This window comes from Bufo bufo, chromosome 1 (assembly GCF_905171765.1).
Source record: "Bufo bufo chromosome 1, aBufBuf1.1, whole genome shotgun sequence".
NCBI lineage: Eukaryota > Metazoa > Chordata > Amphibia > Anura > Bufonidae > Bufo > Bufo bufo.
This window is the reverse complement of record NC_053389.1, coordinates 50761030-50785738: the sequence shown is the minus strand read 5'-3', so window position 1 is coordinate 50785738 and position 24709 is coordinate 50761030. Positions and strand designations below refer to the sequence as shown.

At 46.0% G+C, this 24709-nt stretch overlaps 1 protein-coding gene across 4 annotated transcripts in view; it reads left to right on the top strand.

Annotated features, from left to right (window-relative positions):
* The window catches only part of PLEKHM2 (pleckstrin homology and RUN domain containing M2), a 37050-nt gene extending 23470 nt beyond the window's left edge, over positions 1–13580 (top strand). For all 4 annotated transcript variants that reach the window (XM_040423459.1, XM_040423442.1, XM_040423450.1 and 1 more), the window contains 11 exons: positions 5900–5969; positions 6055–6145; positions 6227–6291; positions 6369–6457; positions 6601–6733; positions 6993–7183; positions 7266–7331; positions 7409–7568; positions 8317–8496; positions 10992–11108; positions 11232–13580. In XM_040423459.1, coding sequence (XP_040279393.1) covers positions 5900–5969; positions 6055–6145; positions 6227–6291; positions 6369–6457; positions 6601–6733; positions 6993–7183; positions 7266–7331; positions 7409–7568; positions 8317–8496; positions 10992–11108; positions 11232–11366 — 1297 coding nt within the window. In that variant the 3' untranslated portion in view covers positions 11367–13580. The remainder of the gene's footprint in view (positions 1–5899; positions 5970–6054; positions 6146–6226; positions 6292–6368; positions 6458–6600; positions 6734–6992; positions 7184–7265; positions 7332–7408; positions 7569–8316; positions 8497–10991; positions 11109–11231) is intronic.
* Positions 13581–24709: the final 11129 nt, after the last annotated feature.

Below are 24709 nucleotides of genomic sequence, written 5' to 3'. Positions count from 1 at the left end.
TCCTCACATGAGCTAGCAGGACCAATCAGAACGCAGATAACTTCCCACAGTACCCAGAGCAGTGTGTATCCTCACATACAGCTAACCAGAGACAAGCCCTGCAATTACATTAAATCAGTAAGCTTTTCTTTTAACCTCTTAATAGCCAGCTGTCCCTCATTCTATTCCAGACTGATAGGGAGGGGGGGGGGGGGGGGGGAGCTACTTTAGCTGCTTATATCTCTGGTCTTAGCATTGTCTGAAAGCTGACATTCCAAGCTTTCAGACAATACCAGAATGACATAAATCTGTTCAGTACAGGGGAAGATATCAATGATAGAAATCGGGATGCTGTGAATGAAGTTGAAAGTGAAAGTAAAAGCGGATTTTACCCGCTATTTCTCCTCTGTTTCTTGGACTAGAGCTGTAATTATGGTCTCGTATGAAAGCCTGGACTGTGAGCTTTCAAACAAGACCAGTGGCATATTTGGTACCATTGAGAAGAAATCACCATCTAAAGCAGCAGCCCCCCCCCCCCCCCCCCCCCCAGCTCCAGGCTGTCAGGACTGATCTTCTCCTCCCAGAGCTCGTCCGTCTCTTGTTATAATACTGAGAAGACTGACTGCACATGGCAACGCTGGGAGATGAGAGCTGCTGAATAGGAAAGTAGCATGCATTTGTGGGAGCTGTTAGCAGGTAACATAGTAACATAGTACATAAGGCCGAAAAAAGACACCTGTCCATCCAGTTCGGCCTGTCATCCTGCAAGTTGATCCAGAGGAAGGCAAAAAAACCCTGTGAGGTAGAAGCCAATTTTCCTCACTTTAGGGGAATAAAAAATTCCTTCCCGACTCCAATCAGGCAATCAGAATATCTCCCTGGATCAACGACCCCTCTCTAGTAGCTATAGCCTGTAATATTATTACACTCCAGAAATACATCCAGGCCCCTCCTGAATTCCTTTTTTATCATGCTTTAAAATGATAAAATTTTAAAGCACAAAAGCACTTATACAGCAGGGTGTACTATACCATTAGGGAATAAAAAATGAAACTGCAGTTACACTTTAATATAATGGATGAGATGCTGGAGGTGGAAAGGAGAGAGACCCCCCCCCCTCCCCCAGACGCAGATCGGAAGAGAGATCTTGTATGCTGGGCAATGAACCCCGAGGGCACAAGTCCAGCAATGGAATTCGCATTTTAAAGGCTGTTGGGTGAAGGTTGTCCCTAAAGGTTTGTTGAGAGTCTAGGAGAGCATCTGAGACTCGTGTGATTGTTATGGAGTTAGATTTAAGTGCTTTCTTCAGTCCGCAAACATGCCAATGGCTTAGTGTATTATAAATGTTCTTATTAATGAGTGAAATAGTTTTTTTGGCTGAGCAGCAGAGAGCTGAGGCTTGTTGGGCACATAGCATTTTCTGGCTGAATGTCTAGTCTTTCATTTGAGGCCCTGAGCCAATCTAGACATCTTGTCCCTTGTATGGCTTTGTAGTAGGTTTTGAAGTCTGGGAGACTTTTTACATGTTGTATCAGAAATTTATGGGCCTAAGTTTTTTCCATAGGAAGGAAGAGATAGTCCTTCTTAATTTTTGAAAGAATATTAACGGGACGGGGTTGGGTAATGGATCACATATAGTACTTTAGGTAGAACAACAGATTTTAGTAAGGCTCTACGCCCCCACCAAGAGACGTAGGGTATGTCCCATGATTGTAGGGTAGTCTCAACCTGTTTAGGAAGGTCTAGATAGTTGGCCTTGTTTAGGTTGGATATTTCCCGGGTTAAATTGACGCCTTGGAATTCGATTGAATGGGTTGCCCATATAAATGGAGTTGATTGTTGGAGTTTATTGGCTATTGATAAAGGGAGGGAGATGTTCAAAACCTGGGATTTGTTGGGGTTTATTTTGAAGTTTGATAACTGTCCAAAGAAATCCAATATAGACCTAACTGCTGGGAACGCTTCTTCAGGATTAGTAATGAACAAAAGGACATCGTCAGCAAAGGCCGCCAGTGGATGATGAGTGTTTCCCCTCTATCTTCTCCTCCTGCCTAAAGGCCTGCAGAACTGTCTCAAGCGTTAATACAAATAGGAGGGGGGATAGATGACAGCCCTGCCTGGTTCCATTACCAATGTTGAAGAGATTGGAGATAAGGGGAGGAAAACATGGACATTATGGCATTGATGAAGCATGGTGGGATCCCATACCGGTGAAGAGCTCTAGACATAAACATCCAGTCCACCCGGTCAAATGCCTTCTCGGCATCAGCGCAGAGTAAGACCAAGGGGGTAGCTGTTTTTTTCCACAAATTGGGTTAAATGAAGGAGACGGGTGGTATTCATTTTACCTTCCCTTCCTGAACATTTGGGGCATATATACTTCCAAAAAGTTATCAGTTGTGAACCTATTACTCCTTTGAGAAAAACATATCTCCCGTCCGGATCGACTTGGGATGAGCACAAGGCAAAGTGGAGCGACCTATGTATTGCTATGCTGGCTCCTTTTGATGCAGAGCCAGGTGAGGTGCTGTGATACCACTGATTATAACGCAGGTGTGATAGGCCAGGAACATGCTTATGCCTAAAGTGTGTTTCCTGTAACCGAGCTATTCCTACTTTATCCTTGTTCAGGAATTTACATATTTGGCTCCTCTTTGTCGGTGCGTTCATACCTTTTACATTGTAAGTACAGATATTGATATTAGCCATTTCTGACCAGAGGTTGGGGATTGCAAGTTATAGGAAATAGCATTGTACTATCTAAGAAAGGTATTGTCATAGGTATAATATGGTTCCCTAGAAAGGAGCTCTTCATGTACAGGTGAAAATCGAAAAATTAGAATATCATGCAAAGTTCATTTATTTCAGTAATGCAACTTCAAAGGTGAAACTAATATATGAGACTCATTACAGGCAAAGCGAGATATTTCAAGCCTTTATTTGTTATAATTTGGATGATTATGGCTTACAGCTTATGAAACCCCAAAGTCACAATGTTGAGGTCCACTTTGCTCAGGGGGTATGGATTCATTATCTGACTAGAGTGCGACACTTTGAGCCTAGAATATTAAACCTTTTCACAAAATTCTAACTTTAAGCTGCATTAAAAGGGTTATCCCACTTCGCATTATTATACTTACCTGCTGCCAGCGTGCCGTTCACTTCCTGGATTCTGGCTGGGGGCGGGCTTCATCTTGATTGAAGTCTTCTCCCGGCCGGGCCGCCCGCTGGACTGAATGTGCACGCTGGTGACTTATTCCTGGCCAGTATAGTACAGAGCCGGCGTGCGCGTTCGCGGATCTCTACTATTCTGGCCAGGAAGAAGTCACCATCGCACATGCGCGGCGGCGTGCGCGTTCAGGACAGCGAGCGGCCCGGCCGGGAGGAAAGGAGGATTCCAGAGAAGAGCGGTGGCCGTAACCAGTGGAGACCGAATGACAACAATGAGGTAAGTAGGGATGAATTTTCTCCTAAACGGTGGGAATTGGTTAATCAAATATATTTACAAAAATGATCACTGTCAAATCATTAACAGATTTAACACTGATCATTATGATGGGAATACCCCTTTAATGCAATTCCTTTAAATTTGCATTACTGAAATAAATGGACTTTTGCACGATATTCTAATTTTTCGCGTTTCACCTGTATGTATAGGGATATGTGTCTTGGTGCACTGTGTGGAGCCTATCGAGCTGACAGGGAGGACAGACAGGGTAATCAAAAAGGAAAAACCAAGTAACAAGGTACAGAACATGTTAATCATTAGGAGAGAACTTCTAAGAAGAATAAAGTCGTGAGGGGAGGAACTTTCCATCCACACGGCCTGTAGCTACCTGATCGGGCTAGCTGGAAAATGGTAGCTGTATCATCTCCCTGTGGGGAATTTTGCAGGGAGGTTGATGTCCTTCTCAGATGTCATCTAATGGTCTATCTTGAGTAGTTGGTAGTCTTCTCGGTGTCATCTGGCGGTTTGCAGCTTTAGACCTTTGCGATTTACCAGAAGAAACTGGGGTCCAAGGAGAAAGCACCGGAAGAGGTGGCAATGGAGCTATATTTTGTGCAAAGTTCCAGTCTACGATGTCTAGAGCTTCTATTTCAAGGGTTTCGTATACCCTCTTGAGATCAGCCACTGCACGAACCACTAGCTTACGGCCTGGAAAATGAATAAGCAACCCAAAGGGTTATAGCCAGCGGTATGTGAATTTTTTAAATTTTTATATTTTTTTACTTTTGAGAATGTCCAGCAGCGGTCTTAAATGATTCCTCTTACGCAGCATCATGGAGGACAGATCTTGATAGATGATGACTGTCGATCCCTCGTAGGTGATGTGGGCTGTAATTCTGGAGGCCGCAAGGATTTTTTCTTTTGTCTGGAAAGGAACCAGCTTACAGCTGACATCTATTGGAGCTTCGTTTTGCTTTGGTAGGGGACGCAGCGCTGGACGCTCCAGTTTAAGGTTGACGGTTTGGCGGTGAGAGAGGTTATCAGCATGTCAGGCGACACAGATTCTGGTATGCCTTTCAGCCTCAGGTTGTTCCTCCGTCTACGGTTTTCTTGATCCTCTATCAGAGAGTACAAGTGATTCACGTGAGCTTGGCGGTTATCTAAGTTATGAGAGACTTATTGTTGAAATCTACTAAGGATCTTTGCGTAGTCTCTATTGTTTCCAATCTAGAATGCATGTGCCTTAGATCCTGTTTGATATCTCTGAGTTCACGTACCAGTGGTTCCAGAGAATGTGTCATCAGCTCCTTAAGGAAAGCTTTAGATATCTTCTGGTCATCTCCTTCTGCTGTTGCCTCCTCCACTTCACTTCCCCCTTCAGCCTCCGAATCCTCAACCTGAGGCTCGCTTCTCTACCGTGTCAGCGCCATCTTGCTTAATTCATGCGCCGGGGTTGCTGATGCTCTCCTCATTAAACGCTCTATTTCCCCTTGAGGGGTGCTTGGTTTGGAGAGTCTCAGAGGGTCACTAGATCTGTCCCTCGAGGATTTGCCCATGTTTAGGGGATTTAATAGCTTATAATTTGCCCGATCAGGGCTTGCCTGCATACAGCTCATCCGCGAAACTCTGCCCCTTGTGATATCTGAATATACACGGACCTCTGCTACTAGTACAGGGGGTATCTGTATATAAAGAGATCCCTGCTACTAGTACAGGGGGTATCTGGATATACACTGAGCTCTGATATTAGTACAGGGGGTATCTGGAGATAAAGAGATATCTGCCATTAGTACAGGGGGGTATCTTGATATACAGGGAGCTCTGCTCTTAGTACAGGGGGTATCTTGATATACAGGGAGCTCTGCTCTTAGTACAGGGGGTATCTTGATATACAGGGAGCTCTGCTCTTAGTATAGGGGGGTATCTGGATATAAAGAGATCTCTGCTATTAGTATAGGGCTGTGATGGCTAACCTTCAGCACTCCAGCTGTGGTAAAACTACAACTCCCAAGATGCATACTTGCTTGGCTATTCTCAGAACTCCATAAAAATGAATGGAGCTTGCTGGGAGTTGTAGTTTCACCACAGCTGGAGTGCCAGAGTTTAGCAATCACTGGTATAGGGGGTATCTGGATATACACTGAGCTCTGTTATTAGTACAGGGGGTATCTGGATATAAAGAGATCTGCTATTGGTACAGGTAGTATATCTGGATATACAGAGATCTCCGCTATTGGTACAGGGGGTATCTTGATATACACTGAGCTCTGTTATTAGTACAGGGGGTATGTGAATATAAAGCGAGCTCTGCTATTAGTACAGGGGGTATCTGGATATAACGTGGGCTCTGCTGTTAGTACAAGGGGTATCTGGATATACAAGAAGTTTGGTTGTTAGTACAAGGGGTAGTATACTTGACGTATTGGAGCAGTTTTGGTTCCCCATGTTCTTAACATATGTCTATCTCCTCAGGGTGGATAATAACCTTCTCCTCCTGCTGATGCTCCACGTCTTTAGAGAGAATGAGGAGCAGTTGTTTAAGGTAAGGGTTCCTCCTCAGGCGTGGGGGGGGGGGGGCAGTTTCTTGCTGTGTTACATCTTGTGTCCTTTATTTCTACATTCTCTAGATGTTCCGGATGAGCACGGGACACACGGAGGGAGACCTGCAGTTGGTTTATGTGCTGCTGACTGACTGCTACATCTACCTGCTGAGGAAAGGTGAGACCTCCCGCGTCCTCCTCCTGTGTAACATCTCCTCGGGGTCCCTCCAGTGACTGACGTGTCTTATGTCTCGCTCAGGTGCTGCTGATAAACCGTACATGGTAGAAGAAGCTGTGTCGTACAATGAGCTGGACTACGTCTCAGTAGGTGTCATGCGGTGTCTTAGTCTCTGCTTGTCATCGGTCTTGCCCGCTCAGCTTCTCTCCCTGGTTTCTGGTAGGTCGGCCTCGATCAACAAGCGATGACCCTGGTGTGCACAAATAGACGGCGGCAGTTTCTGGTGGACACTGCGGACCAGTTACTAACTGAGTGAGTCACGGGGCGGTGGACGGCCTCTCTAGCTTGTCGCATAGATAGAGATCCTGACCGATTTTATTTGGGTATTTGTAAGGACACGGTGTGTTTGGTCCTTATAGCAGGGTGAATAACTCTTCTTTGTTCTTTTGCTTCAGACTCTTCATCTCTGCGTTAAAGTCAGCCATGATAAATGGGTGTCGGGAGCCTCCGTACCCCGGTGTCCTTACCGATGCCACGATGGAGAGACTTTCCCTGGCAAAATTTGTGTCTCAAGAGTCCAAAATAGAGGTGAAAATTAGAAGCTGCTCCCAACCCTTCTACATGCTGCTGCAAGGGAGGCCCTGCTCACATCTGTCATAGTTCTTGATGGGCTTTGATGTTTAGGAGTTCCTTAAAGGGCTGGTGTCCAGTCTTCTGTACATAAAGCTCAATATATAATGAAAAGTCATGCAACGTTATAATTTACTTTGTGTTTTAGTTTCTCGCCATGTTCTAGATTTGTGCTTGCTGACGGTGAATGAGAACTTCCTTGTTTGTTGTCTTTTAGGCCTCAGAAGTGGCCATGCTCTACTATGGACTTGTGCACTGGGAAGATCCTTTTGATGAACCATTAAGATCGCCTGAATCAAATTTCTTCTCCAGAGACCAAGCTGTGTCCAAGGAAGGTGTCCTTCATTACAAGGCCAGCACGTCCTACCTGGGCAGGGAGACCTGGAAGACATGTTACGTGGTGCTCAGGTGAGGGGTCAGGATGTCTCAGGAAGTATTGCTGTGGGTTCTCCATTTTGGATCTGGTTTACATATGATGATTCTCCTTCAGTAACGGCATCTTATACCAGTACCCGGACAGGATAGATGTCATCCCCCTGCTGTCCATCAATCTTGGGTAAGACTCTGATACTACGGTCTTCTTATATTGTACCTGGTTCCTATGTTGATGGCTAAGTTGCCTGTACCCTGCAGGGGAGAGCAGTGCGGAGGATGCAGGAGGGCCAACACCACAGAGAGGGCACACTCGTTTCAGGTGATCCTCACCAATCAGCCTTCCCTGGAGCTCAGTGCTGCCAATGAGGTAGAAATGGCGGACTGGATGTTACACTTGTGCCAAGCCGTATCTAAAGGGGTGAGTCACTGCAGCCACCAGAGAACTGCAGAGCTCTGTTGTTTATCACTGATCCCCATTACACATACACAAACTATGGATCCTGGATTATATAGAGCTGCACTCACTATTCTGCGTTTGGAGTCACTGTGTACATACATTACATTACTTATCCTGTATTGATCCTGAGTTACATCCTGTATTATACTCCAGAGCTGCACTCACTATTCTGCTGGTGGAGTCACTGTGTACATACATTACATTACTTATCCTGTATTGATCCTGAGTTACATCCTGTATTATACTCCAGAGCTGCACTCACTATTCTGCTTATGGAGTTACTGTGTACACACATTACTTATCCTGTACTGATCCTGAGTTACATCCTGTATTATACTCCAGAGCTGCACTCACTATTCTGCTGGTGAAGTCACTGTGTACAGACATTACATTACTTATCCTGTACTGATCCTGAGTTACATCCTGTATTATACTCCAGAGCTGCACTCACTATTCTGCTGGTGCAGTCACTGTGTACATACATTACATTACTTATTCTGTACTGATGTTGAGTTACATACAGTATTATACTCCAGAGCTTATCCTGTACTGATGTTGAGTTACATACAGTATTATACTCCAGAGCTGCACTCACTATTCTGCTGGTGTAGTCACTGTGTACATACATTACATTACTTATCCTGTACTGTGGGGGAGGTTGCTGTATCATATGATACAAATCCTGATGTAAATGGCTCTGTCCCCTTAGGTTATCCCTCAGGGTGATGTTCCCTCCCCGTGTATTCCCTGCTGTCTAGTGCAGACACAAGACAAAATCATCACGTGCCACCAGGATTGTCAGACCAGCTTCTTCCGAGCCCTCGGCATCAGTGAGTTAACGGACTTGTCATGTGTGAGCACCGTGGATGGGAAGGAGTACTGTATACTGGTGAGTACTGATGAAATTTCCCCCTCCCAGGGGCCACCCCCATTCATGTATGAATCCTCTCCAGCTTTAGAGACCCATCCAATTTTGAATCGCGCTGGTGTTCTCTGCAAGATTTCTGCAATTTTTCTGTATCGCTTCCTGCCTACTTCAGTATGTCTGCTTGCTCTTAGTGAATGGAAAGATACTGGTTTACACCCAGAAGCTTAAAACCTGTACAGACCTGATACTGTTGACAGCTGAGGACTTGTTTCAATATATTTGTGTAGACAGGAGTGCAGGGCAGGAGAGAGATTTTTTTCTGATGCATTTAAATGTCAGAGTGTTGTTACACTGATACACTGTAACAAACCCTCAGCTGTCAAATTGCGATCCGCAATGCACGGGCACCGACAGTGTGCCTGCCATCTGCGGCCGCAGACCCATTCACTTGAATGGGATCCGTATCCAACGGTCCTCACCGCAAAAAAAGTAGTGCATTTACTACTTTTATGTGGTCCGGAGGTGTCACGACCACCCCCGTTTAAATCAGACTTATGACCGCCAGAACACCTCAGCGGGAAGAAAAGCCCAACCGAGGGTTGACCGTGACAGGGGGAGATACAGAATTACTCAAACAGTCAATCCTGGACCCCCCTAATTTTCTGCTGCCACCATGTTGCGCACAGACTTTTATGCCCCATTTTGTGGGAGGGTAAGAGTGGTTTGGCCCAGCCAATCGCTGGCCAAGGGCTGCACGGTGGGGGGGTTCCTGAAGGAGGGTTTGGGAGGGCTTGTTCGCCCCTCCCTGCTGCTGGCCAGGCCAGTTTTCCCTAATTTTACAAAAAATGTCCCATAACTTTGCCGTCGTAATAAATATGAAAAATCGGGCGCTTGTGCTGGGTCCCCTATGAATTTACGGACGATTCCATGGGTGACACCACACCTCTCTCCCCTCTAGGTGACTAGTAACCCGTTTCCCAGTCTGGAAAGACCCCAGAGCTGCCAAGTTTGGACTCTCCCGGTTCCTCTGGGTGAGAGGTGCATTTTGAGTGTACCTACAATTTTGTGTCATAATTCCATATAGCCCAAATATGCCTTTTGGGGTTCTCAGAGCACGGTTCACATGTCTCTCCTTATGCGCTCCCCCCTCCCAGCTCTCTGCTTCTGATGTGTAAATTGACCAGGCTGCAAGGAAGGGGGCAACTAGCATGTGTTTAACTTTCGTGGTTTCAAAGTGGCCAGGAGACCATGCGGGTCAGGTGTTTGTCCTTTGAAGCGGTCCGAGGTGTGAGGTGATCTCAGCAGGGGGTGATTAGAGTCTGTGGTCTACAAAGGGCTACAGGAACGGATATATATGGACGTCCGGTTCCCTGGCTAGAAGCGGTTAATTTTTTTAAACTGACAGTCAACCGGATTCTACTCATAAAACATTTTTATGAATAAGATCCGGATGGGGACGTGACATGGCGTCACAGGAGGCACGGACAGAAAACCAACGGAACCACTCTGTAGTGCTTCCGATTTGTGCCTCCATTCCGCACTTCCCGGATTGCGGACCTATTCAAGTGAATGGGTCCGCATCCGTGATACGATGCCCACACAGCCAGTGCCCGTATATTGGGACCCGCTGTTTGCAGCCCACAATACGGCATGGCCGGCACAAGGTCTTGTGCATGATGCTTAAGACCTTATTAGTAGATCCTTTCAATTGCGAGGTGCCGCCTCCGCAGATCAGCCTTGTTTCTCCAGCACATCCCACAGATGACGGTCGGATTGAGATCTGGGATATTTGGAGACAAGTCTTCACCTTGATCTTTGTCATGTTCCTCATTCCTGGGCAATGTATGCAGTGTTGGCGGGCCATCATCCTGCTGATATTTAGGGGTGCTGCTGCAATGAATGGGGGTACTTGTCTGTACCGTTTAGGTAGGTGGTACGTATCACATCCACATGATGTCAATACCCAAAGTTTTGAGTATTTTTCAGTACATCACACTGCCTCCACCAGCTTGTCTTCTTCCTGGTGCCATCTCTTCCCCATCCACATGATGTAACGTGATTCATTAGACCAGGCCGCCTTCTTTTATTGCTCCATGTTATGATCCTCACATGCCAATTTTTATATGTTTAGGTAGCAATAAGATGAAGAGATGTTGGGAAATAGTGAGAAATTTAACACAAAATATATTAGTGAGTCGAACGCGGCCCGTGTGTCTGCCGGATCTCCCACGCCGACTGTGGATCCCCAACCCGAACTGACTGTATTATAGTAATTTATGATGCAGTCAGTTTGTATTTGATCGACGATCTCTTGTACCGAATTGTTCAGTACAAAGCGTTCCACAATCAGATATTATCGTAAAACACTCTGGTGCTGTCAGTTCCATTCAGGGGAGCCACGGTCAGCCCGGGAGATCCGGCAGACACACGGACTGCATTTCTAGGCCAATCGCGGTCATGTTCATGAGCCCTTACACCGATACAGCTTTATTATAACCATGGTTTGCTTCCTGCAGGAGTTCACACAGGAGCGGAGTCACTTTCTGCTGCCCTGGGTCTTGTATTTTAGCTGCAGGCAGGAGCTTGAGCGTTTTCTGTCCTCTCTGAGGTCATCGTGGAAATCCATATACCAGGTGAGTTTAAGAACAGGAGGTCAGTAGGGGGTGACCTTATCATAAGTGCCAGTCCTGAACTAGGATAAACCCGTGGAGAGCCCTCCATACACCCTACAGTGTCTCGTGTTCTCTGTGTTTCAGGTGGACCTTCCTCATAAACTGATGCCGGAGTCCTCTGTGAAGAAGTGTGAAGATGCCTTGTCGTTGATCCACAGCATCTGGCAGCGCAGTGACAGCCTGTGCCGCGGCCGCTCCTCCCGGGACCCCTGGTGTTGATAATCAAGCTAGTGCCAGTCCATGAGATGGTGGGATGGCCCCTGCATGACGATCAGTCCCAGTGCTTGGTGGACTATTGGTGTGGACATCTCTGGGACTGTACTGCTATACATGTATCTATGTATATTTATATATAGGACAGTGTATATATGCTGCCATTCCGCTGCTTCAACCCACAGGATGGCTTCTGTACGTCGGAGTCCCCTGGAATGTCCTTACAGAAGATGGGACGCTTTACATTGCTGCTGCTAACCCTACCACTGGCATCACATGGCACCCGTATATACCTGTTGCTCAGTATAATATGTATCAGGGTGTGGTGTGTCTGCAGCAGGGGTGAGCGCCGGGCCTGGAGAGTGCATGCCGCTGCTGGTTCAGTCCACAGAAGTGGTGGAAAATGGAGGGAAGTAAGAACCTGCAGGTCCTTGTGCATGCTTGTAGTCACCTATGGCACTGACAACTGAGATGCTGTGGGCGTGGACAACTATGTGGACCCAGTTGTCAGGGTTATCAGGTTGAATGGTTGAGTTATTAACTGGGTGTATTGTGCCCTAACACATTGCTGCTTTTTAGATTCTAACAATTTTTACACAAGTATCGTCATTCCCATCATCATCATCATCATCATCGTTGGTGGGTGGGTGGGTGAGGGAGGGGGTCACAGTGCTCAATTCGGGGCCTTGTGGAGAATATAGAATGAGACTGGTGACTTCCACATCGTGCCTTCTGTCTGAGCGTACAGGACTAGGTGGTTTTAATGCTGTGCTGATACACGTTCATGTCCGACCCGTCATCTCCTCCTGATGATTTTAAGATGTGGAGAGATCTGCTGTACACGAAACCTCAAAACCTACTGGCTTTGTTACAATGTAGCAGTGCAGATAAAATATATCCGGCTGTTTTAGCTTACAGAGGCCTAGACTGATACAGTTGTTACAAACCCTCAGAAGTTTTATGTTGGGTATGGCTGTAAATGGTGATGTTTTTATTTGCTGAGAGCAAGCAGAGATCTTAAATGGTGGGGAATGGAAATTGAGTTTGCTGGAAAGTCGCAGAACTAATAATTAAGAGAATTTATTTACAGGAGGCTCATAAAGTGTTGCTGTGCTGCCCCCTGCAGGTGGTGGGGGTAAATGCAGTGGTTTATATGATGGCTTGTTCTACAGGACGGGCTGCGTATACATATGGTGTAATAAGGATGTCACAGACTCGGCTCCGTGGTATATTTCCTCTAAGTTCTTATATACTGACGTACAGTCATACTGAAGCCTTCGTCTACGTTCTGCTCTTTATCCGGCAGCCTCTTCTATGGAAAACTGCATTGCCGTGCTGACTGTAAAGAGCCAAATACTGCATGCCATGCATTACTGCCACACTATGTAACAGCGGGGGAGGGGAGCACTCCCTCCCCCCATTCCCTCGGGTTCTCTGCTGGTAGCTATCTGTGCAGCCCATGTCTCCGTAGAGCCTCACGGAGACGCCATTCCTTGTTTGCGCTTTTTTGTATGCATGAGTCCGGGTGCATCTTTATTTAACCCTTTGCACTGAATGACAGCAGCTCGGACAAGTCAGTGGAGTTTTTAATAATTTACACACATGGGGGAGGGGGTTATACCGGGAGGGATCGCCCTGATCTGTCTGCGCTCTCACTGTCTCGTGTTACCACTATTTTACTTTCCGCATTTTGTTTCGTTTTTCCTATCTTATTTTTTTGCACCTGGCGCCGTTTCTGATGTTGACCTTCAACTCCAGCTGTGCCATCTTGCGACATTTACTTACAGATTTGTTCCCGGTGCCTTGTGCCACTTTGTATTTATTTGTCCTCCTGTGAATGATGATGGGTATGGCGGTGGCTGGACTGGGCAGAGCCTGGGTCTGACCCTCATGACCTAGTGCAGGGATGCTCCACCTGCGGCCCTCAAGCTCTTGCAAAACTGTAGTTTTGCAACAGCTGGAGGACTGCAGGTTGGGCATCCCTGACCTGTTGGATTTTAGAGGATTTTGGGATGTAGTAGCTGAACATACTGGGTCTTGGTACAACATGTCCTAGTCCTGACCTCTGAGGTGTGCAGGGAGAAGATTGGGCGGCTGCTGCTTGTATTGTACTTTCAGCTCTGCTTCATCCTTATAATATCTGCCCCATGTATGTAAATAAACACTAAATATTCACACTCATTGGTGACCACATCGTAATAAACCGCTACAACACTTCTACCCTGTGACTCATGTTTCTAAAGATGCCATGTCGCCGCAAGGACAAGGAAATACAGCACTGCCATCATCGCAGACCAGATGGTATATTACATGGGAGGTGACATCACCAGATATCCATGAAAGAAGGGGGGGGGGGGGGGGGGTAACACTCCACTATTGGTCCGGTCGGATCACGTACCACTGTGTTGCTTGCATTCTGCACTAGACAACTGGGCGCAAGCTGGAAACCTGGCTGCACCACAACTTACATTCCACGGAGGTTTTCAGATCCCACATGGATGAATAAAGCCAGTGTCGTAACTAGAATTCTATGGGCCCCAGGGCAAACTTTGAAATGATCCCCTCCCGATAGGTTTTAATGCATTGTACAATATTTTAAAAACAAAAATTTTATTGTTACCATATAAAATATAGAAAAAGTTTTAAATATTCTGGAACAAAGATTCCCCACATAAGGCATAAACCTTCTGGACCCATATTTTGGTAAATCACCTACAATGAAAAAGATTGTAATCGCAGTATATTAACTGTCAGTCTGGTGCATAATTAGATAAGAATTTTAGATATTATTAATTTTTTACTTACAGAAATTTAAATTGTGAATAAGTACGAGTCGTGCTTCTTAACCAGAACATAAATCCAAATGAAATGTCAAAATTCTCACAGTATATATATTCCATTTTGCCCCCCCCCCCCCCCCCCCCTCTGTATATATTTCATGATAATCTGCAGAACATATCACTCTGTATATAAATCAGAAGGTAGAGGAGACAGAGCAATGTTCTGCAGATCTCTAGAGAGGTCAGTGGTGTAATAAGCTGCAGAATATATCACTATGTATCTGTCAGGAGGTAGAGAGGACAGACCAATGTTCTGCAGGTGAGTGGTGTAATAATCTGCAGAATAGGTTACTATGTATAAATCAGAAGGTAGAGGAGACAGAGCAATGTTCTGCAGGTCCCCATGTGCTCTCAATGTCAGATTAGGGTATTATAGACGGATTAGATGATCTTCACACTCTCTTCTGATCTCGCACAATCCGCCGTGTCATTCATCTATTGTCCACCAGGTGGCATAGTGGAGGCCACAGCCACTCAGTACTGCCAGTTATTCTCCCTTAGGGAGCACCTTCCGCCTTTTGATGCTTTGACACCATTAGTTTGTCAATTTCTGACCAGCTTTGCATGTCCTCCTGACCTCTAGGACGATGGTAGCTATCAGATCTGATTAGTGGGATGCAGTTCTTTCCTCAGCACAGGCTCTGGCTGCCACCTGCACACATTATATTTCAGGTGATTCTGGGCTTATTAGGTCATAACCCTGCATAACGGAAACCAGGCGGATCCATTATGCGGCCCATAGACTTCTATTATGACGGAATGCCTCTTAAAGGCATTCCGTCATAGCCCATGGTAATGGAACTTGAAAAGATGAGGAGGCAGCACACTATATGAACAAGGGGTGCACGTCCGGCTGATGTGAACCAGCACCTAGGTCCAATGAACTAGAAGTAAAAAATAGCCAGCAGCACTCCAGGAAATCAAGGCAAACGGTGGTTTATTGGACCCAAAGTCAAGCGACGTTTTGACAGCTTGTTGCTGTCTTTGTCAAGCATAGTGCACATGTGACACAAACGTGATTTAAATAGGGATGTCAATCCACAATACATTAACATCAATCAAATACATTGTAGTATAAATATACATCTTACAATCTAAGAGTGATTCCAAATTACATATGTATTAAAGCGCCATAATCTGGCAAACATGGTGCATAAAAAATAGTAGAGCATAAATATAATATATCCTGTTTACTGTGAAGGAAAACATAATTGGTGCAGGTGATAGTGCTAATAAGGTGAATTAAAAAACTCACTACCCGAACCCTCAACTTGAACAACACAAGTTTGCTCATCCCTACTTACCAGCAATATTCTAGCTGTGTTACCTGTTTCGCCCTAGCTCAGTTGCATTGATACATTTTGGACGCTCCAATATGACCACCAGTCCGGAGCTTTCTTTCTTTTGTAGACAGGTTGTCAGTCTCTCCTGGGTGGCTGACTTCCTGTGAACTACAGGATTACATCATCATCTATCAATCAATCTCCTGGCAGCTCCCAGACTCCTCCCCTCTCCACCAAGCTGTGCTCTTCTGTGTGTCCCTCCATGTATAGAGTGCTGATAGATATATCATTTCTTCCCTATCTAGAGAGAGTAGGTGAGTGTCACGGGGCGCCAAAGGCGCACTCGGTCTCCCATCAGCCGCAGACCTGCTGCTTAGCTTCAGGAGCGAGGATCTGTGTTTGGCCTCGTTCCCAGGGCGGCTTTGCTAGCTGGGAGGCTCCCTGCTCCTAGGTCTGCCTTGAGCGCTGAGCTGATCACTCGGTGCTCGACTTGTCTGGCTGTTGGTCATGTGACGCTGGCCACGTCACATGACCCTCAGACCCCACTATAAATACAGGCAGCCTGTAGGCCACAGGTTGCCTGTTAATTCTAGGTTCCTGGCTATTTGTTGGACTACTGAATACTCACCTGATCCTGTTCCCTGACGATCCTTTGCCTGCTCCTCCTGTACTGCGCATCCCTCCTGGTATTGTGACCTCGGCTCCCACCTGACTACTCTTTGCGGACTCCTCTGGTACTTCTCTACTCTCCTGGTATTTGACCCTGGCTTCTCCTGACCATTCTTTGCTTAACCCTTTGTACTGCGTAGCTCTCTTGGTTCTGACCCGGTCCGTTCACGTTCCGTATTTTGTCTTGTCTGTCTTCCCTGCACATATCCTAAGTAAGGGACTGTCGTCCAGTTGTCCCCTGTCATCAGGACTCGTGAGGCAAGTAGGCAGGGCCAGGGGTGAGGGTGGAGGCAGTGGTTACTATCCTTCCCCCTGTGTGTGTGTGTGGACGTGACTGTTACAGTGAGTCCATGTAATGATTAGCTGTGGTCAAGTCCCCGGACTCACACTGTCTGTACTACTTGTGAGTGCTGTGTGCAGAATCTCCAGTGTATCCTATAAAATACTGCTTCCTCATGCTTGTAAAAGATGAGAGGGAGCACCTATCCTAAGCAGGAAACTGGTGAGACAGGCTGAAGCTGCATTACATAGGATACACAGAGACTCTGCAGTGTGAGTTAGTAGATGGCAGTTCTGTCACTGATTTATCATTTGCAGTGGTTTGGTAAGACTTCACACTTCTGTCTCTACAGAGTCAGAAGGCATAATGGGAAATGTAGTCCGCATCCTGAGAACTGAATATCTGAGATGGCAAGCAGCCCATAAATGCTACACCAGTTAAAACATACATAGATGAGGCTTACACAAGTGCCTCTATTATAATTCTTTAATAATAGCCTATGCTGCACGTCGTAGTACTATGGAAATTACTTGGCAATTGCAAGTCAATGTTATTGTATCCTTTCTGCATAAAGTGTGGAGGACAACGGAAAACCGCTTCACGAGATGACGCTCCGATTCAGAAATTAAGCATCAACTCTTGAAATGTAAACTGGATTATCAAAAGTGAAATGGACTCGCATAGGGTCGATATCCATGCCTGGACGGTGCGCTGCAGACTTCTGACATGTTCCTACAGGGCTAAATGACCTGTCAAGAAGCAGCCATTAACAGCCACCCTAAAAAAAAAAGTGCTTGTTAGGGTGCCTTCACACACAGCAGATTTTTGTGGCTGAAAATTCAGCTACTGAAAATCACTTCCATTAACCTCAATGTGCTTGCTGCCTCATTCAAATGAATGGAACTGATTTTCAGTTGCAGAATTTTCTGCCACTAAATCTGCCAAATGTGAAGGCACCCGTATGGGCAAAGAAGCCACAAGTGGAAAAATTAGATTTTTTTTTTTTTTTTCTGGCGAAACTGAATACAAAGTAAGGGCATAGATCAAAGTTTGTCCAGCGCTCACCCAGATAACCTTTTCGACCTAACCACATCCAAAGCTTTACGGCGCCTTCACACGGTGCAGAGATTTGCAGTGACTAAAAATCAGTTCCATTCACCTGAATGGGGCTTGTGGAAATCCATGTGCTTGTCACCCCACTGAAATGACAGTTGCAGAAATCTCTGCAATAAAATCTGCAGTGTGAAGGCACCCTTACAGCTGCTGAACCAGAGACTCCATCCCACTGAAGGAGCAGTGACACATTTGTGGTCCTTCTGAAGACAAAACTGCTACCAACGCTGCAGAAATGGTTTCCGAGTGGTCACTTTGTTTCAGCAAGCCCTGGCACTTCGCCATATATCCAGGTACAGCATGCATCGTTGGAGGGGCCGGGAAACTCGCCGGATTGAACTCAGTATTATTATTATCATTTATTAAAGCGGCATTCATTCCACAGCGCTGTACATATGAGAAGAAGATGTATACATACATAATACAGACAATTGCACTAATCATAAACAAGACGAGTTACAGACTGGTACAGAAGGAGAGAGGGCCCTGCCCGTGAGGGCTTACAATCTACATGGTATGGGAGAAGGACACAGTAGGTGCGGGTGAAGCTGGTCGTGGCGGTATAGAGGCAGCAGGGTCACTGGTTGTAGGCTTGTCTGAAGAGGTGGGTTTTCTTTTGAAAGATTCCACTGTAGGTGAGAGTCTGATATGTTGGGGTAGCGAGTTCCAGAGTGTGGGGGATGCACAGGAGAAATCTTGGAGGCGATTGCGGGAAGAGGTGAGAAGAGGAGAGAAGAGAAGGAGGTCTTGTGAGGATCGGAGAGTGCGTGTGGGGATGTATCGGGAGAGTAGCTCAGAGATGTGGGGAGGGGACAGGTTGTGGACGGCCTTGTATGTATTTGTTAGTACTTTGAAGTGAATTTGCTGGGCAATGGGGAGCCAGTGACGGGATTGGCAGAGGGGAGAGGCAGAGGAGTAACAGGGTGAGAGGTGGATTAGTCGGGCAGCAGAGTTGAGGATAGATTAAAGGGGTGCGAGAGTGCTAGATGGAAGGCCACAGAGGAGAGTGTTGCAGTAGTCTAGGCGGGAGATGATGAGGGCATGTACAAGTATTTTCGCAGACTCAAACTTGAGGAAAGCGCAGATGCAGGAGATGTTTTTGAGTTGGAGGCGGCAGGTGGTGGAAAGGGCTTGGATGTGCGGTTCGGAAGGAGAGGGCAAAATCCAAGGTCAGTCCAAGGCAGGGGACTTGGTTGACCGGGGATAGTGTGCAGCCATTGATCTGTGGAGGGGGTTGAGCAAGATGGGGGAAAGATGAAAAATTCTGTTTTTATCAATGTTAAGTTTTAGAAAGCGAAAGGAGGATATGGAAGATATGCATTGTGGGATTCTGGATAGTAAGGTGGCGATGTTTGGACCAGAGAGGTAGATTTGTGTGTCATCAGCATAAAAGTGATACTGAAAGCCATGGGACTCTATGAGCTGTCCCAGGTCGAAAGTGTAGATAGAGAAGAGCAGGGGTCCTAGGACAAAGCCTTGCGGGACACCAACAGAGAGGGAATGAGACGAGGAGGTGGTGTGAGAGTGAGAGACGCTAAATGTCCACTCTGTGAGGTATGAAGTGATCCAGGAGAGGGCCAGGTCAGTGATGCCAAGAGAGATTTTGCAACAGAAGGGAGTGGTCGACAGTGTCAAAGGCAGAGGACAGAGTAATATTTTTTGGTTTTGGCTGTTAGTAGGTCATTGGTGACTTTGGTAAGGGCAGTCTCAGTTGAGTGGTGGGGTCAGAAGCCAGATTGTAGCCGATCAAAGAGGGAGCAGGAGGAGAGGTGAGAGGACAGTTCAGAATGTTGCTCAATAGAAAGCATGTGGCTGGTGAAGAAATCACAAACAGGAAACGTGGATTGTGTAATTGGAAAGTGTGAGTAAAATGTGGTTCCAGGATCAAGATGGGAAAGATGTGCAGAAACCTGCTGGAATCAAAGCCCAAGATGGTGAAGCAATCCTGTTTTTCCCAATTAGGGAGAGGTCAAATCACTGTCATTTTTCCATTCTTCTGATACTGCATGCAGGATTTTTTTTTTCCATCTAAAAAAAATGGATCTCAGACCGAAATGGCTCAAACGGATGCCAAATGTGCATAACTGATGCACAGGATCCGTTTTTTTCACAGAATCCAGTTTTTTTTCTTCTGTTCTTGTGATCTATAACAAAAATAACGGTGATGTGAACTCTCAGTATTAGGCCTCTTTCACACGGACGTTTTTTTTTTTTCGTTTTGCGGGCCGTTTTTTGCGGTCCGTATACGGTCCCATTGATTTCAATGGTTCCGCAAAAAAAACGGAATGTGTTCCGTATGCATTCCGTTTCCGTTTTTCCGTTCCGTTTAAATATAGAACATGTCCTATATTTGGCCGCAAATCACGTTCCGTTGCTCCATTAAAGTCTATGGGTCCGCAAAAAAACGGAATGCATACGGAAGTGCATCCGTATGTCTTCCGTATCCGTTCCGTTTTTTGCGGATCCATCTATTGAAAATGTTATGCCCAGCCCAATTTTTTCTATGAAATTACTGTATACTGTATTTGCCATACGGAAAAACGGAACGGACAAACGGAACGGAAACGGAAACACAACGGAAACAAAAAACGGAACAACGGATCCGTTTAAAACGGACCGCAAAACACTGAAAAAGACATACTGTCGTGTGAAAGAGGCCTTAGGCGGAGGCACGGAGAGAATGGGTCCACATCCGTGATGCGGGGTGCACACAGCCGGTGCCTGTGTATTGCGGACCCACTGTTTGCAGATTGCAATACAGGAACGGCCGTGTGCATGAGCCTTTATAGAGGCAAAAAAATGCTGGAGTGCTCACTTCATCGCACACAATGGGGGTAATTTACTAACACCACTATGCCAGTTTTGGGGTTAAAAAAAAATCTGTAAGACCCCTTTTTGCGACTTTTTAGATGCCTGTGGGAAATATTTTGGAAGTGGACAGGATATTGGCCCCAGCAAGCCATAAAAGAGGAGTGAAAACCACTGCAGTCAGGGCCTGGGGTAGTTTTCACTCCAAGAGCACGGACTGCTAGAGGTGCGTCTAATTTATGACCAGGCTTTTCATGTGGCTATCAAAGCCAATCTTTGATAAATGAACTCCAATGTATCCCTGATCTTTCACTATGAATTCTTCTGATCTTGTGGTCACCTGCTCACTATGGATCCTCTGGATAATAGGGTCTTCCGACTAGTGGGGGTTCTCCTGATCATGTGGCCCTTCTGCTCACTATGGGTCCTCCTGTTCAAAGGGTCTTTCTGATAACTGTGGATCCTCCTGATCTTGTAGTCCTCCCAATCAGTATGGATTCTCCTGATTGTTTGGTTAGTGATCACTGTGATCCTCCTAATCTTGTGGTCCTCCCAATCACTATGGATCCTCCTGATCTCATGGTCACCTGACTACTGTTGATCCTCCTGATCTTGGGGTCCACTTGATGACCATGAATCCTCATGATCACAGGGTCTTCCTTAACTCTGTGAGTCCCTCCAATCTTGGAGTCTTTCTGAACCTACACTGCTTTAAATCAGGGGGGGGGGGGGGACACAACCTATTTTGATCAGGAACCACAGATTGAACCAAGGGTCACAATAAAACTAAATTCCCATTACCGTCTGACACATTTATGTCAGAAAAAAAAGTTTGAGCCATAAATGTCTGACAGGTGCCAGTTCCACCTCGAGGACTCCCAATTACTGAGAGAATGGGGGCCTCCTTCACCCCCTCACACTCCATAAAGGAAGAGATCATTCATGCACGCTGCTCTTTCCATTGTAGTTTATAAGAGATGCTGAATCAGCCACGTTTTATTACTCCCATATACCACAATGAAGATAGCAGCACTCATGCATGGCCACCTCTCTGGAGAGCACCATAGGTGCCTGGAGACCCTCATTCTGCCGATATGTATGAAGGACCCAGAGATGGGCACGGGCACTATTCGTACCTGCCTGTCCCCGCTCTATGTGTCATTCCTCTTCTCTCTGACATGTGAACACAGACAAGCTTGTACAGTACTGTTCAAAACTAGCAGTTCAACATCCTTAGGCCGAATGCACACGGCCGTGTTCCTCGTATAGTGTATTACTGTAGTGCAGCGGCGGCATGAAGCGCACGCCGTCATAGCAACCAAGGACGCCGTGCGCTCCTGCTCTCAACAGGAATCCAGGCTGTGTTACCACGGACCGCTCTCAGACGCGGAACACGGCCGTGTGCATTCGGCCTTAACCTGGTAAATCACTGGTTTTGGTACAAGTCGTATTTCTGTGTAGCAAATAATTTACTTGTTAGCGTAGTAAACTAATAGAAAGAAAACAGAACCGGCAATTAGGGCATGCATGACGAACATTCTGAGTAATTGAATCATTAATTGAAAGGGGCTTGCTCAAAATCAAGCAGCAAGGAGTAAAACCGGTGAAGTCATTCCGTGGAATAATAGGTCTGTGAAGGTTCTCATTTATCCAGGTCATGGTATATCTGTAAAGAATAAATCAAGGCAACTGGACTTACTGTAGATTTCTTGAAAACGTTTCACTCGTTCTTCCAACGAGCTTTCTCAATTCTGAGTGACTGTACAAGAATTCTCTGGGAATAAATGTGTAACTGAATCAACATCTGGTAATTATACCCAGCATGGGACCCCATGCTGGGTATAATGACCTCTGACCCCATGCTGGGTATAATTACCAGATGTTGATTCAGTTACATATTTATTCCCAGAGAATTCTTGTACAGTCACTCAGAATTGAGAAAGCTCGTTGGAAGAACGAGTGAAACGTTTTCAAGAAATCTACAGTAAGTCCAGTTGCCTTGATTTATTCTTTACAGATATACGTGGAATAATAGGTGTCAATTGCGGCCCTTCTTTAAGATAGGAAGGCAGCAAATGTTGCTTGTAGTGCATTTTCTTCTAAAATACTGGTGAAAATGGATAGTTCCAGACATTGTTCTCTTGAAGAACATACTTTCTTTAAAGAAAAACTTGATTAGAGAGGGGAAAACATATAGAGAAGTGCAGCAAATTATAGGCCACTCAGCTAAAATCATCTCAAATGGAAACAAAAACCTGAAAGAAATGTCACAAGGTGGGCAACCACTGTTCGAATGGATCAGAAAATAGCCAAAATGGCAAAAGCTCAGCCAATGATCACCTCAAGAAAGATCCAAGAAGATCTGAAGTTACCAGAGAGCACTGCTACTATCCGAAAACAATGAAGTGAAACCAAGTCTCCAGAAAGAACTCTCCGCAAAGTCCGATTGGAGAAAATAGGTTAAAATTTGCCAAGGAACATATTGAACGGCCCAAAGAGAAATGTTGCAACATTTTGTGGACTGAGGAAAGCACAGTTGTTCTTTTTGGGTCTAGTGGCAGCAAACAGTATGTCAGATGACCGCCGAGCACTAAATTTAAGCCACAGTCCACTGTAAAGAAAGTAAAGCATGGTGGGGATATGGGGATGTTTCTCACACCGTGGTGTTGGGCCTATCTATCACATACCAGGGATCATGGATCAGTCTGAATACATCAGAATACTTGAGGAGATCATGATGCCCTATGCCGAAGAAGAAATGTCCTTGAAATGGGTGTTCCAACATGACAGTGACCCAAAACACAGTAGTAAGAGAATAACATCTTGGTTACAAACAAGATTGGGCCGGCCCAATCCCCCGACCGCAATCCCATAGAGAACTTGTGGGGTGCCATCAAAAATGTTGAAGAACTGTGGAATGTAGTCCCCTCGTCCTGGACTGGAAGACCTGGTCAGAGGGCCCAGAAGGTGGTCGACTCCATGCAACACACGTCAAGCCGTTCTCAGAAACAATGGTTCCTCCACTAAATATTCGTGCAGGAATTGAAGGAGTTGAATTTATACATTACATTTTTAAGTTTTTGAAGAAAAATGCTGGCACTACTGTTTTTGAGCAGCCTAATGTTCATTTTTCTTTACTTTCTGTAAACACAAACTGGAGAAATGTTATGTTAAGTGTTGATTTGGAATTGAATGTGTAGTATCTCCAGTGCAAATGCATTTATGGAAATAAATGTTATTAGAATGGTTTTGCGACTTTTGCTCTTCTAAACTCTGCTATTTTTTTTTAACACTGCTGTAAAAGCTGCTTGAATAACCAGGTTTCATGACTCCCATATACCACAATGAAGATAGCAGAGCTCAAGCATGGCCACCTCTCCACCTCATCTCCTTTCTGGAGTGCACCATAGGCGTCCGGAGACCCTCATTCTGCCGATATGTATGTAGGACCCAGAGATGGGCACTCGCTCTATTAGTACTTGCCTGTCCCTGCTCCAACTCTACGTGTCATTCCTCTTCTCTCTGACATGGAAATTACATGTGAGCAGACACAGACGACACAGACGAGCATGCATGTGGCCATTGGGGGCCACAGAGAATTGCATTGCAGGCCACATGTAGCCCTGCGCTCCTTCAGTGTCTGGATGTGACTTTACTTCATTATATCTTCTTAGACCAGGGGCGAAGCTATAGGGGGTGCAGAGGTAGCCGTTGCTACCGGACCCAGGGGCCTGAGGGGGCCCAAAGAACCTTGTGCCGCATAAGAAGACACTGGTATTATAGAAAGTGCATGCTGGTCAAAGTACACCTCTGGCTGGAGGGGAAGGGGTTAGGTCTTTCCTGCCCCCAGACCACAAAGCATTGAGAGGTGGGCCCAAGCTGAACCCTTGCACCAGGGCCTATGTGCTTTTAGCTATGCCCCTGTCCTTATAAATGGGCCCGACCGGTCATCATTTACTGCACAGTAGTCAATCGCTGGAATCCCCCTTTAAATCCTTCATATCTGGTTATTACAACTCTCTGAACTATGACGTATATTCACAAGTTGCTTTTGTCACTTTTTTTTCCCGCATTATTGCATCAAACCCACAGCGACCGATACTGAGCATAAGATCCCATAATAGAGAGACAATCGTCTCCTGACGATCACATTTAAAGGGCCGGTAATGAAACAAAGGCAGAAACCAGGAAATGCAGTGGAAGAGGCGGCAGCCGGTGACCTTTCCCCTATATGTGACAAGCGGTTGCTCCACTAACCCCCCCTCTCCGGGTCCCGGAGGTGTGTGTGGATAAGAAGCCACAGATTGGTCAGGGGAGGGATGGAGGGTTGGACGCTGGGAGTTAGGATCCCAGAGC